Raw genomic sequence first — 18,165 nt, forward strand, 5'->3', positions numbered from 1 at the left:
TATCTTGGCAGATGCTCAAACACTCCCATGGGGGGGGGGGGGCTTTCTACTGAAGCACAGTAGCAAGATCCTTCAGAAAGGATGCCCAGAAAGCCAGGGAGGTTTTCTTTTTCATAAAGATAGAGATGGATTCTGCATATGTGATTTTTATTGGTATACTGAATTCTAGGAAACTCCCTTTCCCCATGCAGGAGAGATTAATAAGAGAAATTAAGTAAGTAAAGCAATTGGGCCTGGGAGTCATCTTCATGAGTTCAAATCTGATCTCAGATACTAGTTGTGTGATCCTTGGCAAATCACTTAACTCTGCCTCAGTTTCCTCATCTGTAAAAATGAACGGGAGAAATAAAAGACAAACCAAAGTCCAATATCTTTCCCAAGAAAACCTTGAATGGGGTCAAAAAGGTCAGACATGACTGAAAAACAATTGTGTAATTAAAAAAAGTTAAAGGACCTGTCCAGGGTCATACAGCTAGTATGTGTTGCAGACAGGACTTCAATTCAGGTTTTGCTAGTTCTGAGATTAATTATCTACTGGGTCTCTGAACTTTTCTTAAATGTCCCCAAATTCTGTTTCTGGGGGATATAGAAATATGATTTCATCTGTGTAAATAAATTCTTCTACATGTAGGGTCAACAATTTGTATTTTACTTATTGTCTAGGGATCGTAAGACCACAGATCTACAAGCTGGAAGGGATAGCAGAAATGATCATCCAATTTTTCTTGTATTTCACAAATAAGGAAACCGAGGCCCAAAGGGAAGATGAGCCTTTTTCAGGATCACACAACAAATATGTATCAGAATCAACACTTGAACTTAGTTCTTCCTGACTGTAAGTTGCCTATGCAACAACAAGGGCTTAAAAGCACTTTACTTTTCTCTACAATAATCTCCAAATGGCATTATGTTTGAAGATAGTAAATTAGTTTAATATACAGAATGCACAGTTTAAAAAATACTTAGTTTCCTATGTTCATTTTATAACCTAATGAGGGGTTCTTAACTTGGAGTCCATGAACTTTTTTTTTTAATATTTTGATAAAATTTTTTCCCTTGAAATTCTAGGTATTTTATTTTTGCCTTTAAAATACTCCTGAGAAGGGCCAATTGGCCCTTCACCAGATTGCCAGAGGAGTCCATGGAACACAAAAGCATAAGAAGCTTTGATCTAAAATAAAATTTGTTTAATTGATTTGATTTTGGCCAAGAACGTATAGGATCATAGATTTTGAAGAGGAATGATCAGAGCTGGAAGGAATAAAGAGGTCATCTAGCTCAACTGCCTCTTTTACAAATGGGGAAACTGAGAACACAGAAAAGTGAAATGACTTGTTCAGGGTCACAGCTGTGATCTGAAACCACAATATAGAGTGGGGTCCTGAGTCCTAATTTTTTTTAAAGTCCCCATCTAGTCACGAATTTTATCTTAACTTCAAGTCTAGAGGCTTGCCCACTAAACCATGATTAGGATACAATGGATGGAACCTATAAATATTGGGTTGAGAACATGCTGTCTTTGACAGGATGACTCATTCATGTTCAGAGATTTTTGATTAGGTTTACCTGTAACTACTCAGAGTCTTCTGGCCAGCAGACTAGAGGGTTAGTCTGGACTGAGGATTATCCTTGAGAGTATGTTTTGTGGCCTTGGGAAGAAAAGGGACTCTCTCATCTCTAAACTTGATTGTAGGGGGCAATCACTGGGTTTCTCAGAAGCTGAGGGTCTCTTCCACTTGCCAGGCACGGGGCAGCTAGGTGGCACAGATGGATAGAGCACTGGCCCTGGAGTCAGGAGGACCTGAGTTCAAATGTGGCCTCAGACACTTAATAATTACCTAGCTGTGTGGCCTTGGGCAAGTCACTTAACCCCACTGCCTTGAAAAATCTAAAAAAAATAAAAAAAATAGACCACTTGCCAGGTACATCACTAGACCTGAGATTTCAGTAGTATAGGGTGAGGAAACTCCCTCTAATGCAGGTGAACAATTTAATGCAATTTAATAGAGTTGCTAAGAACCCTGAGAGGTGAGTACCTAGACAGGGAGCAGAAATAGGCAGCAGAAAGGTGGGGATTGGGAGAGAGGAAGAGGGAGGAAGTAAACTGCAATAGGGAATTGGGAAGATCCTGTAACTAGGACCAGGGGATCATATTCCTTTTTGATGTAAAGGTAGCATTTGGGAAGGATGCTGTTGAGTGTACCTTCTTTCCCAAGCTCCTCCCAGTGCTAGCCAAGGGGCACATAATATAGTGAGCAATTTATACTATGGCATCATTCTCATAAAAAACAAACAAAAATTTTCTGAAAAATTTCAAATTCTAATGATGAAAAATGTAGAGGCGGGAGAACAATTTTATACGTAACAGCACCATTAAAACAAACAACTCTGAAAACTAGGTGGTGCCATGTTAGAAAGCCTGCCGAGCCAGGGAGGTCCACACCTTCCTCTCAGGGGCAAGGACCCACACCCTCCCCAGCTTCTGATTTCTGTTTCTGGTTAATTTTTTCTATGTATTATTCAGCAAAATCCATTAACAAATAAACAGTTCCAACTCTGATGGCAAGGGTAATTTGTTAGAGATGTCTAACCTGGGACCTTGGACTTCACTGCAGTTCACAACACTCCCAAGTATGCTGGGAAGCAAATGAACATATAATTGGGGGGCAGCTAGGTGGCACAGTGGCTAGAGCTCCAGCCCTGGGGTCAGGAGGACCTGAGTTCAAATGCAGACTCAGACCTTGATACTTACTGGTTGAATGACTTTGGGCAAGTCACTTAACTCACAAAAACAAAAACAAAAAAATATAATTGTGAAATATTCAACAAAATAAATGAAACTGTACCAGAAAGATGGTCTTCAATTCTTTTTGATCTTAACACCAATGGCATGGAAGACCAAGATCCCATGTAACATGACTAGACAGTAAGCCCAAAATTATATTAAGAGCAGACACTGAAACATAAAAAGTTCATAGGATGACTCTGCAGGTAATTTGTAGAGTTATATGATCATAGATTTAGAGAGAAAGGTACCTTAGGGTAAGAAATAAAATTAGGATTAAGGTTAAACCAAATCTCATTTTACAAGTGAAGAAACAGAGGTCCCCAAAGATGAAGGGGCCTGCCCACAGCCACACAAGTGGTCAGTGGAAGAGGTTGGATTAGGAGGACAGGACCATAGCTCTAGACTAAAGAGGCCATCTGGATCACATTCCTCATTTTACAAATGAGGAAACTGAGGTCAAAGAAGTTGAATTGGCTTGTCCAAGACCACACAGGTAGCAAGGGACCACAGATACCATCAACTCCAATTCCCTATTCCGACATAAGGTGACTTGGATCTTAGAGGTAACAAGGATCAGAGTCAGGATATGAACCTGGGGTATTTGAAACCAGAACTTCTGTTCTAACAAGTTCTAACAAGTACTGACACTAATGAGGTCTTGAATGAGTTTATTAAAAAAAGGGATCAAATGAATGGGATTTTTAAAAAAAGCATACAAAATTTCTTCAGTTAGAATAGAGGATATTCTACTAGGGACTTGTAAGTCAATCTGAGTCATTCACTATGTGAAACTCATTCCTCTCTCCTTCACCTGGGAGTTAAATATAGTATTTAAGTAGATCAGTATATCAAATGGGTAAGTGTGAAAAAAAGCATTCATATTTTCCAGACATGTTAAGCTTCAACACTTCAGAAAAACCAATTAACCATTTTCTAAAGAATTTTCTCTCTCCCCCACTTCCCTCATTTCATAACTTTTCTTAGTCAAAACTTTGATTTTGCCAAGAAATTTGGGATGAGTACAAGCCTCACCTAGAAAATAAAAGTATTGACATTTGACTTCTAAATTAACCATGAAAACTAGTTACCTGCCAAACCTGAATGAATACTTGCAAAAACGTGATTACAGACGGACCCTGGTATCTCTTGGGCTGCAAAAAAAATCACTGGGAAAATTCTCAAGGCTTCCCAACAAGTGCTTTCAAGTTGGTAGACAAAAAATTCAACACCAGCATTTAAAAAATATATCACTTGCAAAAAATGCCAACGGTGGCGGGTGGGGAACCTCACCTATTCCTGGAAGTCCAGATAGATAGATAGACAGACAGACAGAGATATATTAGATCTTACACATGGGAGTAACATCTTTTCATAAAACTTCAAAGCTGGAAGGGGATTTTAGAGGTCATGTAGTCCAACCCTCCCCCTCCCACCCTCACCACCAGTCTTAAAGATGAGCAAACTGAAGCTTAAGAATGTCCAGAGACTCAGTCCAGGTTACCTAGGGGGTAAGCTTCAGAAGGGAGATCTGAGATCAGGTCCTCTGATTCTATGGCCAGATTTTCTACTGTTAGAATAAAACTGCAGATACAAACAGCAGGCAGGAGAGAAGATAGTCACTTCAATGTCTTTCAGAAAGTACAAGGCTTTGGAGTCTAAGCACACACTGACCTACTTTACTAGAAAGCTTGCTTGCTTTCTTTCTTTTTGTTTGTTTTTTTTAAAGCCTGGGTCTCCATTACATGCCCAGGTTGGAAATGCTGAAGCTACCTATAAACAAAGCCAACACTAACAGGCACAAGAGTCTTTAATTTGCTCTGTTTTCCTACCTTATGTGACCTAGTGGCCCTGGGGTAACGGGGAGTGAAGGAAGGTCACCCTACGGAAGTCACAGTTGGCTCAGTTCAGTCCACTGAAACACAAAACTCTCGAACTTAAGAAATCCTCTAACCTCAGTCTCCAGTAGCAAGGGTTACATGCTCCTGGGCAAAAATTCTTAAATACCAAACATAATCTAAAAACCTATTAAATTCACCATGTTAATCTGAATTTTGGCAGAATAAACTGGGATAGTATCAAGACATTTAAGAATTTGAGATAATGTTTGCAGATACTTACGATATGCAAAAGTTTCAACACATCCACAAACCTGTTGAGACAGCAACAGAAATGCAATGGATATTAGAACTGGACAAATCAGGAAAAGAAACAATAATTCCACCTAAACTTGATACTTACACTTTTTCAGAGCTCATGATCTCCTTGGCAATAAGGTAAACCTTGCTTCTTTTTCCAGTTCCTTTACCCTAAAAATAGAGGGGGCACATGTTAAGGAGAAGAAACCCAGAAAATGATCATCGAGATTAATTTTGGTTATTCTCAAATTTCTATGTTGCTAAAATTAACTCACAAGTTCCTTAAGAGCACACATTGCAAGGAAAATCAAAGTCTTTTGGAATGGGAGAGTTGTCAAATTAAGTCTAGAATACAACTGAATAAACAATATTTTTAGTGCTACTATGCAGGGAACTTCCAGATTCCACAATGAATAAAATGGCCCTTGTTCTCAAGGATTGCAAGGCTTATAATCTAGTTGGGGAGATAAAACACAGACACAAAAAATAAACATAATATCCACTGGAATGTCCATAAGTGTACAAGAGCGGAATAAATTGCTACTGAGAGATGTTGAGAAAGAAGAGATTATTTCTGACCAGGGAAGTAGGATGGGGGAAGGGGGAAAGATGAAAAAAGTTTTATGGATATTCTCTGAAATTGGCTTTAAGGACGAGTTAGACTAAAGTGAAGAATATTCATAGGATCATAGATTTAAAGCAGGAAGAGACCATGGGACTAGCATGGACAACTCTCTCATTTTACAGATGAGAACTGTAGCCCCAAACAAGAGACCTGTTCTCCCTAAGGTCTACAGTAAGATTTGCAAGCTTCCACTTCTCTAAATACTGGGAAGCAATAATAATATAGGCAAAAAGAAGGGCCACTAGGTGGTACAGTGGATAGAGTACTGGTCCTGGAGTCTGGAGGACTTGAGTTCAAATCCGGTCTCAGACACTTAATAATTACCTAGCTGTGTGATCTTGGGCAAGCCACTTAACCCCATTGCCTTGCAAAAAAAAAAAATCAATAATATAGGTAGAAAGACTAGAAAAGTCAATGGGAAGAGTTTGGTGAACCCTGCATGGTCCAAGTTGGTAGAGGCAGAGAGAACTCATGAATAAAGGCTTTGAATGGCAGAATAGGGAGGTCACTAGATTTTAACTTAGTGAGCAATGGGAAACTATTCATTAGAATGGGTGTGTAAGTGCTAATTTTTGACTGATTCAACCTCACTTTAGTAAAGGACTATTAGCTTTTAAAGAATTAAAATGTTGGACACATGCTAACTGAACCAGCTAGGACAGTTTCCCTGACATGAACTTTTGCTTCCAGGTTGAAACCAAGTCACTTAATAAGAGAATGGATAGGACTAGTAATTTGATTGGAACATCCCCTGAGCAACCTCTACCCATGTACTTCCCTGGGGCACTCAAAGTTCAAACTTGCTCAGTCACCTAATGAGACCCACGACTAGTCTGTCAGATATAGAACTTGACCCCAAATTTTCTGACTCCATGGCTGGCTCTGGGTATACTCTGCCACCCTACTTTATTAGGGAAGAGAAAATTCTAATTTTTTTTTAACTAAAAAAATTGATAGCTTTTCTTTTTTGCCAGTTATTTCTGGATTTTCTTCCCATAGCTGCCCACCCTGGGAGTCTTCTCTTATAGCAAAGCAATATTTGAAAGCTACATAGAAATCACATATGATAGTGTGCCTGAAATTACACACACACACACACACACACACACACACACACACACACACACACTCTGACCTGCAGTCAGAATAAATAGAAAGAGAAAACACACATACACACCCCTATATATTCAGAATAAATATAAAGAGAATACAGACAGAAAGATAGACACAGACACAGACACTATCTCTCCCCATCTTTTACAATTACAGAGCCTATTTCCCACATGCATAAGAACAACTGAATAGAAGGTCTGACATTTTTATATGTTGGTAAATTTGGCTGGGTTATTTGTTTTTTCCTTTTTATAAAAAATTCTTTGTTCTAAGGGACAACTCTAGAAGGGGAAGGGAAACATCAGAAAATACAGGAGTGATTTACGGATAAACTATATCTGCTTTGTTTCAGACCTGTCATTTACATTATTGTAATCCTCCCAGCTGGCTTTCTTCAACTCAGCATCAAGCAGTTCAGGCAAATTCAAATTCTAAATTAAGTATTCAAACCCCAGCAAGGATGTGGTTTGTTAGCAGAGAAGCAGAGCTCCATGATTTCCAGAAGAGGGAAAATGTGATCTAAATTTTAAAACCAACTCTGCAAATCTAAAGTGCTTGCAAAACATTTCCCAAAACCTCTTTCACAAACTGGTCCTTGAATCCTCAGCCATTCATTTCTCCTGGGTGAATAGAGCTATTTCTCTGGGTTTCTGCTGTCGTCCGTACTTTGAAGTGCCCATCAGTATTAAGGACAAAAATTCAGAGGAATGAAAAGAAAAAAGAGGTGGGGGAATGAAAAGTTGCCTGGGAAAAAACAGCTTTTTCAATATTGAGGGGTTGAGTTTTTGCTTTGTTTTGTTTGGGTTTTTCATTTTTGTTTTTTTTTTTAAACTCATAAAACCAAGGTGCTAAGGGATGGGGGGGAGGGCGGCGCAGGGAAGAGAGGAGTTTCTCTCATTCATTTAAATTCAATTCCGCAAGTACTCATTATCTAGTCTAGGGGAAGGTTAGAGGGAGCCCTGGAAAACCTACGGTGACTCAATAACCACCAAAGAAGTTCCTGACTCCAGGCCCTTGGGGGATGGGAGGGCCCTTTACCTCCCTGCCAAACTGACCTCCTTGGAGTTCCTTAGATACCGCATTCCATCCCCAGGACTTTCCCAGGTCTATCCTGTGCCTGGAATGTGTTCCCTTCTCACCTCTCCTTCTAAGAATTCCCAGCTCAAAGAACCTTCTCCCATACCCAAGCAGTTCTCAATTTCCTCATCTGCCAATCTTCCGATAATTCTGTGTAGGGCAGCTGGGTTGGTAGAGTGGACAGAGTGCCAGGCTATCTTTCTGAGTTCAAATCTGATTAACTGTGTAATCCTGGGCAAGTCACTTCATCCTGTTTGCCTCAGTTTCCTCATCTGTAAAATGAATTAGAGAAGGAGATGGCAAATTCTAGTTATCTTTGCCAAGAAAACACCCAATGGGTCCTTGAGAAGGCCCAGTGACTGGAGTGTTGGATATTTCACTCCTAAGTTATCAACACACTTGGGATGGTCTGGGGGGATATGGGGAGGATTATGGGATGCTGTTAGCCAAAGCCTAGGTTAGTATGTCTCACTGATCTTGATCTTTCCACTCATAGTATCCCCTTCCCCAAGATGCCTATCTAACTATGTATTTATTACTCTTGTATCCGCTGGACTTTCTCATTTTGAGGATCAGTACTGAGCAGTGGGGAAAGAGGGGAATATATACATATATATATATGTATATATATACACATATATATGTGTGTGTATATATATATATACACACACACACACATATATGTGTGTGTGTGTGTGTGTGTGTGTGTGTGTATATATATATATATGTATATATTTATACAAGAAGCAGAGAGCCTGAAAATGGATGGGCTTCCTGGTTAGGACCCGGCCTTGACATAGGTAGGAGATGTCTTGAGTTCCTTCACCAACCATCTCTCCCCCACAGACAATTAATCTCTTCCCAGTTTCCTTTCTGATCCTTGCTTGGGGTGGGGGTGGGGGGAGAAGGGCACTTTTCATCTCTGGCATACAAAACAAATGTTAAGGTTCATATTATTGCTCTGTTTATGATATTTTTATAATACTCATATTTTTCGTTTTGCTCTCTTTTAAAATAACTGCTTTCTGGAGTTGCTCAAATAAATAAATGAATAATAGGGCAGCTGATTATTATCTCCTTTAATCTTCATAACTACCCTGGGAGGTAGGTACGACTATGACTATCCCCCTTTTACAGATGAAGAAACTGAGGCAAGCAGTGGGTTAGGTGACTTGCCCAAAGTCACACAGCTAGAAAGTATCTGAAGTCAAATTTGTATTCAGGCCTTCCAGACTCCAGAACTACCAGCTCTACCCTGTTACTTAGGTTTCTGCTCAGCAATGGATTAGACTTTGAAGCCTTTAGGGTTCCATGCAAGTCAGAGATTGGAAGATGTTGCCAACTGTTCTTTAGAATACAAAGTCTGAAAAGAAGTCTTGGCTATGCACACCATTCTGTGTGAAAAGGACTTGCTCTCTATTTGTTCAAGGGGATTAATGAAGGAGCCTCCAAGTAACCAGGAGATGTGGTTTTTTTTTTTCTCAACATTTTAGGTCATTTCCTTGTTTACATGCTCGGAGGGAATCTTAAGAGCAATGAGCTTCTTCCTAGACTCATTTCCAGTGGCGCCAAGAGATTGAATGGAGAAGTAGGAAAATGATGAACACTGTAAAAAATTGAAGATTCTATTTCTCAACATGTTTCCTGTGAGCAAACAAGATCTAGTCACACAATAGCTAAAATTAAATTGTTTACCTACTAGCTTCTTTTTAGTTGCTGATTTCAAAATGGTGCCTCTATTTCTGACAAAAGGAGAGGGGATATTTATTAAAAGAATCCATGGGCTAGGGGCGACCAAAGGAACAGGGATTTATCACTGAAAAGAGATCCCGAAGCCATCTATATCTTTTAAAGAGAAGAAAATGAAGGCCCAGAGAAGTTAAACTACTTGTCCACATAAAGGGATATATAGTGTCAGGGCCAAGTTTAAACTTAGGTCCTTTGTCTCCAAATCCATGTTTATTTCCACTGTCCCCAAGTTCAAAGTCTTTTGGCTTATTTTTTATTAATTTTATCTTATTCTTTGATAAAGATAAGCCAGTAAGTGAATTTGACTTGAGAGAGGTAAAGCTCATGGTCACTCCCTAGGTCTCTGGTATGGTCCAATGAAGAAAAGAAAGTTAGGCCTGCCCAGTTGGAAAGTTAAGAGGGAAGGGAAGAATATTTATTAATCATCTACTAAATTCTATGAACTATGCCAAATGATTTACAAATATCTCATTTGATCCTCTTCACAACCCTGGGATATGGATGCTATTTTCTTTTTTTTTAGTTTTTGCAAAGCAATGGGATTAAGGGACTTGTCCAAGGTCGCACAGGTAGGTAATTAAGATATGAGAGCAGATTTGAACTCAGGTCTTCCTGACTCCAGGCCCAGAGGTCTGTCTACTGCACCACCCAGCTACCCCCAGGAATGGTTTTTAAGAGAAGTACTCTCAAAAACCACATGAAAGAAATGGTCCAAACTGCTCACAATTAAAATTTAAAAAAAAAAAGCTCTTAGACTCAACTGGCCCTGTTTCTTCCCCTGGGTTTGTCATTTTGCTTCTGCGGGCCTCAGTTTTTTGAGGGGTTTTTTTTGCAAGACCATAAGGTTAAAGTGACTTGCCCGAGATCACACAGGCAATTATTAAGTGTGTGAAACCAGATTTGAACTCAGGTCCTCCTGGCTCCAGAGCTGGTGCTCTATCCACTGTACCACCTAGCAGCCCCTGATGGATGGTTTTTTTAAATCTTCATTTTACATGGGAGGAAACTGAGGTAGACAGTGGTTAAAGTGACTTGCCTAATGTGTCTGAGGACACATTTGAATTCAGATCTCCCTAAAGATGGCTAAGCCCACTAACCATCGTGCCATATAGATACTGCCTGTTGGCACAGCACTCACTTGGAGACATGTGTCTTTCTGTACTATAATTTGGAAATCAATAAAAGCAGGGCCACACCTTTAGGAATATTGGCAAGTTACCCAAAGACTTGTAACATCCTAACTCAGTCATGAAAGCGTGCTTTTGGAGGGTACCTCCCTCCAAAGACATTGGAATTTAACACACTGTCCTGGATATGAGAGCCTTCATTATCAGGGAGTAGCTGGAAGAAATCAAAATTAAGTGACATCAGGGTTAGTCAAAGAACCTGTCCCATCAGATAGATAATTTGTTCATCAAGATCATTGGGGTTTGGTAATATAGGATCTGGGGGTGGGATGGGTGGTAAGAAAAAAGTACAGACACTGTTGCTGTCCAACTCTTCTTGGCTCCATTCGGGGTTTTTTTTTTTTTGTTTGTTTGTCTGTGTGTGCATGCGTGTGCGTGTGCGTGTGCGTGTGCGTGTGCGTGTGTGTGTGTGTGTGTGTGTGTGTGTGGCAATGGGGTTAAGTGACTTTCCCAAGGTCACACAGTGGGAAGTATCAAGTGTCTGAGGTCACATTTGAACTCAAGTCCTCCTGACTCCAAGGTCTGTGCTCTATCCACTGAACCACCAAACCACTGGGGGGTTTCTTAGCAGAGATACAGGAGTGACCTGTCATTTCCTTCTCTAGACCATTTTATGGGTAAGGAAACTTTGATTTTATTAGTGCAAATGCTTTTTTGCAGCTCATGTCACTGAAAGGATCTATTTTCTGTTTCGTGATATCTTTACTCCCTTGTTGATTCTATGCAGAGTTATAGTTGTTAAAGACAGCTCATATGATTAGTTCTCTTCTAATTAATTTTTACAGTGTGACCATTAATATTCAATTCATCCTACTCAACTTCTTAAAATCAAAGTATGTTTATATATAAATATACAATTTTCCCTTTGGACAACTCACTGTATGTTTCCTCATCAGAATTGCTTCTCTATGTCTTTCAGTTTTCAATCTTGAAATTAAAAACCTTCTATGGTTAGTTATTAAGATCAAAGACTGGAAGACCTTGAAGGGTATTGACTCCCACCCCCCCCATATAAAAAAGAGGAAAGTGAAGTTAGAGGTAAGCTGACTTGTCATCAACTATCAAGTACCCAAGGCTGGATTTTCTACTGATAACCTCACAAGAGGAAATCAGAGCACTGATGAATTTTGTCAAGTCCCAGCTATCAGTTGATGGCAAAACCCCAAATCTCCCAACGTCTCAGTGCAGTCCTTTTTCTACACTCTCAAATGGGCATGTTAAGCTGAGAGAAGAGCCCAACAAGCAGTAGAATACCTACATCCATATGCCAGCCCTAAATACCTGCTTCCAGATCTTAGTCCTTGCTCTTTCTTGGTATGTGACCTGGGGCACGTCTTTAATCTCTTCTGGGATCACAGATTCAGACATGGAAGGGAGGTGAGAGGCCACTTATTTTAGAGATAAGAAAATGAGGGTCAGGGAGCTTCAGTAATTTACCCAAATGTTCTAGAAACAACTGGCATTTGCATTCCAAATCCTCTACTTCTCAATATCTTGCATTTGTTGTTGGTTTTCAGTTGTACTTGCTTCTTCATGACCCCATTTATACACATACACACGCATATTTATATGCACATATATAAACACAAATATATTTCTCTTTATTGGATAATAAAATGTTTCTGCTTATTGGTTAAGTTCATAATAAAAGACAATTTCAAGTGAAAAATGATAAACCCAAGGAAGCAAATAGTCTGTATCATCATAATAATGGCTGACCTAGTCCCCAATAAAGTTAAATTTAAAGCTTCCTCTTCCCATCTCCAACTTGTATTCCCTCTGACAGGCCAGTGGCCAATTAAGACAAACAGGTTGGCTAACTTGTTCCATTGAGGGAGATGGGGCCCGAGATACATAAATATTCATCTGTTTTTCAGATTCCATAGCTGGCATACCTCTGCAAGCAGCCTCAAGTGAAGCTCATGACCACCCCAGACCAAGGATCTGCCACGGCTGGCCAATTCAGTTTCCAAAGACAAATCTACAATTGAGTAACTGGTCGTCTTACAAATACAGCTGCTAAACAAGCGTGTCCTTTTCCAACCCTTGACAAAAGGGTCCTTCATGTCATCTGGAGCTGAAGTATTTGGTGTCTTCTCTATAAAACACGCTATCTTTTAAACTAGAAAAATCTGCCAAAATACACTTAAAAGTACTTCAGCCACCCAAAGCCTTCAAGTTCTAACTCATTCCCTTTCCCTTCTCAAATGATGCAACAGAGGACAGGATTTAGAAATTCAGAACTGAACAAGGTCTTGGAGGTTCATCAAGACAAGGGACTAGGGATCCATGCATAGATTTCTGAGGTCTGGGGACTTGCACAGAAAATAATCCCCAATAACTTTATTTCAATATAATTGGACTCCTTTGTCATTCTTTATTATTCAGAGAGGGGGTTTGACAGACTGCCACCAAAAAAAGATTAAGAATCTCTGATCTCCTCCAACTTCATTTTACAGATTAGGAAACTGAGGCCAAGAGAAACAAAATGACAGCTAGGTGGCACAGTGGATCAGGAATATTTGAGTTCAAAACCAACCTCAGACACTCACTAGTCAAGTTTCTTCCATTTCTTTAACTATAAAATATGAATAATAATAGTGTCTACCTCCCAAGGTTGCTGAGTAGATTAAATGATATAAAAAAAATTTATAGGACATGGTAGGCGCTTCATAAAAGCTTTTTTTTCTTTACTTCCTTCCAGGTAATAAATGGAAGAGCTGGAATCTTAAGGCAAAGGAAGATTCTTAGCAACTACAGCTTCTGACCCAAGTTGGCTGACAAATGTCGAATCAGTGAAGTTGGTCCTCAGCCAGTCAAATAAACATTCTTTAAAGACTTATTAGGTGCCAGACACTGTTCAGTTCTACGGCTACAAAGACGTAAGAAAAACCTGCCCTCAAAGAGGTTTCATTTGAGGCAGAGGATACAACATGTTCACACACACACACATACAGAACAGATAGAAGACAACAAACACTCAAATGAGTGTGTAATGTCACTGATTTAAGACAGCTGTTCTCACAGTGTGGTCCAAAGATTCCTGGAGATACCCAAAATTCTTTGGAAGGAGGGAGTCTGCTAGGTCAAAACGACTTTCACAATTATACTAAATCATTTTAATTTTTAATATACTGAATATTGACAGATATAACTTACATTTTTTTTTAAAAAGGTCTTGGGGAAGGAAGAAAAGAGAGAAGATAAATATTAAGTACCTACTAATGCCGGGCACTTTATTAAATTTTATAAATATGAGCTTATATTTGTTATGTTATGTCATTATTCTTCACAACAACTCCAGGAGGTATTCTCACTGTATATCCTCACTGAGAGACTTGCCCAGGGCCACCTAGCTGGCAAGTATCTGAGGCCAAATTTGAATTCAGGTCCTCCTGACTTTATCCACTGTGTCACCTAGCTATCCCTTGTTTTCCAGTCTTAATACACATCCACATACTCTACAATCCAATGATGCCTGCTCTCTGACTTATTCCTCACACATGAAATGCCATCTCCTGACTCCCTGTCTTTCCAAAGGCGTCTCCCATGTCTGAAACACTTGCCCTCCTCACCCTCCCTCCCTTCAAGTCTATGCCACCATCTTCATGCAGGAGGCTTCCTCTTCTGACTCATCCTTTCCCTTTTCCACCATATACATCCCCTCCCCATATTAGCACCCTCTGTACTTTATATATACATGTCTCATCTGCACATAGTTTTTGCATCTTTTCTCCCCCAATAGGATGTGAAGCAAGGATGGTTCTTGTACCTCGAGTTTTTAGCATAATGCATGAGATGCAAAGAGTAAATGCTTCATAAACATTTGTTGATTTGGGTTGTGACTGCAAATTGGTCAGACCCACCTATTCTCTGGGGCTTGTCCATAAATCATTGACAATTCCCTAATAAGGATCTAGTGTGCCCCATTATGGTACCACACCCAAGCCTGCTTTTCCTGGATGGTAACCCTATGCTTCAGACCAATTCAGTCATGAACCAGCTGTGTAACCATGGGCAACTCACTTGACATCTTTGGTCTCTAGTTTCATCATACCTAGTAAGAGGAGACCTGATTTTTAGGATTTCTATAGTTTTTACATCTTGAGGCCTCCAACAAGCCCCTCCCACCAAAAATGACCTCCTGATGTCTGTCTTCTTTGAGAACAAAGGACAAACACCATCTTCAGAGTGTGAGTCAAAAAAAAATTTGGATTCAAATCCTGCATTTGATTTCGAGTGTCTCTAACCAAGTCACATACTTTCTATGAGTCACAGTTTTATCATCTACAGAACAAAGGGGCTTCATTAATTAATTAGGAAATGGCTGAACAAGTTGGAGTATTGATTGTGATGGAACACTACTGTGCTATAAGAAATGATGAGTTCAATGACCTTAGAAAAAAACAAGAATAGATTTGCACAAAAAATCTGAAGTGTGAAATGAGTATAACCAAGGAAATGTTGTATATAGTAACAGCAATATTATTTAAGAACAACTTGTTCAATTCTAGGTCAGATTTAGTAGAATAGATAAACTAATTTAAGTTCATGTGATAATGCATGATAATGCCTGCCTGCAAAACTAGTTCTAGTTGGAAGTCTCTCCAGTTTAGGTTTTGAATCATACCAGGCAGGTGCCATCTATGCTCTATAAGCAAACTACTGGAAAGGAATGAAAAAGTCATTATTTTTAGTTGTTATTTATCAGTCATTTCAGTCATGTCTGAATCTTCATGGCCTCATTTTTTCCCTAAACAAAGATTATTTTTCCCCTTTTCCATCACTGATAGAAAAAGAAAATAACCCTTTTAACAACTAAGCACAGATACATTTAAAAGAAATTCTCATAATGACCATGTCCAAAAATTAATGTCTTATTCTATGCCCCGAGTCTATTAGTGCTCTCTTTGCCAGGTGGATAGAATGCATGATCTTCAGTCCTCTGGGGTGACTTCTATATTGAAAATAAATCATTATTCACTAATGTAGCAGAATGATTTTAGCATGGTGCTTTGGCATACAGTAGCTGCTTAAGAAATGCTTACTGACATGATAAGGGAATGGGGCTTTTTTGTTCTGTTCTGCTTTTAAATTTGGAGATTGGACCTTTGGTTTCAGAGGCAAAGGAAACCCCCTTCTACCCATGAACACTGATATTTGGTCTTAAGACACTTGCCTAGAGAAATTAAGAAGTTAAGTGAATTGCCCAGAATTACAGACCAGACAGAACTTGAACCAAGGCCTTTTAATCCAAGAGGCTTGTTTGTTTTTCCTTTTTCATTTATATTGACATCATTTGTTTTTACAGCTTCACTTCAAATTAATCTCTCTCTCTCTCCTCTCTCTCTCTCTCTCTCTCTCTCTCTCTCTCTCTCTCTCTCTCTCTCTCTCTCTCCAGACTGTCACAAATTCTAGAAAGAAGGAAATAATAGTGAATTCTTGAGAGCTAGAAAGGCAATGAGCTAAGAACATGTTAAGTAGGTTTACAATTTTACAAATATTATTTCAATTGCTCTTCATTCTAACCCTGGAAGGTAGGGGCTGTTATTTTCCTCATTTTACAGTTCAGGAAACTGAGGAGATTGAAGTCTCCCTGCCTTCAGGCTCATTGAATTATCCACCAAGTCTATTCCCTCATTGAAAAGAAGAGGACACTGAGGCATGCAGAATCAGGATCACACAGTTATTAAGTGTCTGAGGATTTTCACTAGTTGTTTCCCTTTTGGGGAAGTCATCTCATCATCTCTGCCTCCTGACTAGCCTGGATTCCTTCAAGTCTAAGCTCAAGTCCTCCCTTCTTTCACAAAAACAGTTCTCTTTAATGTTAATGCCTTTCCTCTGAGAGTACCCCCAAAGTATTTTCTTGCTTATCTTACTTTGTACATATTTATTGGTACACTTTCTTCCCCATTAGATTGTGAGCTCCTTAAGGGCAGGGATTGTCCTTTGGCATTCTTTGGAGCCCCCACTTAGCACACAGTGCCTCCCCCACAGTGGAGGCTTGATCAATTCTAGCTGATTGACTGACAATTAGAGACACTGACCTTGGCAAAGAGTCAATGAACCTCATTCTCTGAGGCTGACTTGGAGGAAGGAGATGGGATGTTATGTAGGGAGAATGGCAGGTCAGCCACTTTGGCTGCTATTAACAAGCTGTCAAGATCCTCAAGGGACTTGTACTTCTGAGCTGCTGTTTTTCCCAGTGCTCTCTTTGCCACAAGCATACATTTCAGTAGACATCAGTCAATCAACAAATGTTTTCAGACAGGAATAATTCCCTTGGTACTTGTGTTGTCCCTAGTCCCATGGAACTGAGGCCTGGGAAGACAATCCTAGTTAAATACTGCCAAAAGGGAATCAGTTTTAATCAATGAAAATGCACGCTGACTGACAGAGCGATATAGCATTTTAAATAAACTTTTCCTCTAGTTGACAACCAAAACCTCTGGATTTTTTCTGACCATAGCCAACAGAAAAGCACCATAATTCTTTTTAAAAGCTCAGAAACACGTAGCCTCATTTAGAATAAATCTGAAGCAGGCTGATACTTGTTGGAACACTGGCTGTATATGAAGCCTGGCAGATGATGTTAATTATTATACTCTATGTTTGTGCTTGTGGAGAGACCAAAGGGAGGTAGATCAGGGGCCGGGGCAGTGACTCATACTGACAAGGGAGATTGTGTTTTTTCACTTCACTTTTCAAACTGAGCCATAATTATAGCAAATCATAAAATCAGTCTTTTCATATGCTTTTCTTTAAAAATACTCTAATTTATTTACTACATGCATGATCATAGTCATACTTGAAGTTAAATATAAAGAGACTAGATGTATTTACTACTAGAGAGAAGAGGAAGCCAAGACAACCACCAATGCTTCTCCAATGACCCAAGTCTTTGTATAATGTCCATACAAGAGAGATGCAGAATGGGAGGATACAACAAGAAGTTTCCACAGCACAGTTTCACTCCATTTCCTTTTCTCCTTGAGAAAAGCGGGCCCTGTGAATACCTGTCCCAGTCAGGGTAGTGATGAAAAGGTCAAGAACTAAAATGTGTTCTGATCCAATCTCACATATTAGCTGTGACCCTGGGAAAGTCACTTCACCTAGTTTACCTCAGTTTCTTTATCTGTAAAATGAACTAGAGAAAAAAATGGCAAGCCACTTTAGTATTTCTACCAAGAAAGCCCAAAATGGGGGCAGAGGGGTCATAAAGAGTTAAAGCAGAAGTGAACAAGGACTAAATAATAATAAAATGTCAAGAAGAAAAAAGGCACATTCAAGACGTGATTTTTGTTGTTGTTGTTTTAGATTTTGCAAGGCAATGGGGTTCAGTGGCTTGCCCAAGGCCACACAGCTAGGTAATTATTAAGTGTCTGAGGCCGGATTTGAACCCAGGTACTCCTGACGCCAGGGCCGGTGCTTTATCCACTGCGCCACCTAGCCGCCCCAAGATGTGATATTAATGATAACAGTGAGAAGTTA

The 18,165-nt window shown here is 39.5% G+C and overlaps 1 protein-coding gene across 1 annotated transcript in view; it reads right to left on the minus strand.

Annotated features, from left to right (window-relative positions):
• The window catches only part of FGD6 (FYVE, RhoGEF and PH domain containing 6), a 162,928-nt gene that overhangs the window by 82,452 nt on the left and 62,311 nt on the right, over nt 1-18,165 (minus strand). The window contains exons 4-5 of the mRNA XM_074226605.1: nt 5,027-5,094; nt 4,907-4,937 (exon numbers count right to left, since the gene is read on the minus strand). Coding sequence (XP_074082706.1) covers nt 4,907-4,937; nt 5,027-5,094 — 99 coding nt within the window. The remainder of the gene's footprint in view (nt 1-4,906; nt 4,938-5,026; nt 5,095-18,165) is intronic.

Source organism: Macrotis lagotis, chromosome 2 (genome assembly GCF_037893015.1).
Source record: "Macrotis lagotis isolate mMagLag1 chromosome 2, bilby.v1.9.chrom.fasta, whole genome shotgun sequence".
In the NCBI taxonomy this organism is placed as follows: domain Eukaryota; kingdom Metazoa; phylum Chordata; class Mammalia; order Peramelemorphia; family Peramelidae; genus Macrotis; species Macrotis lagotis.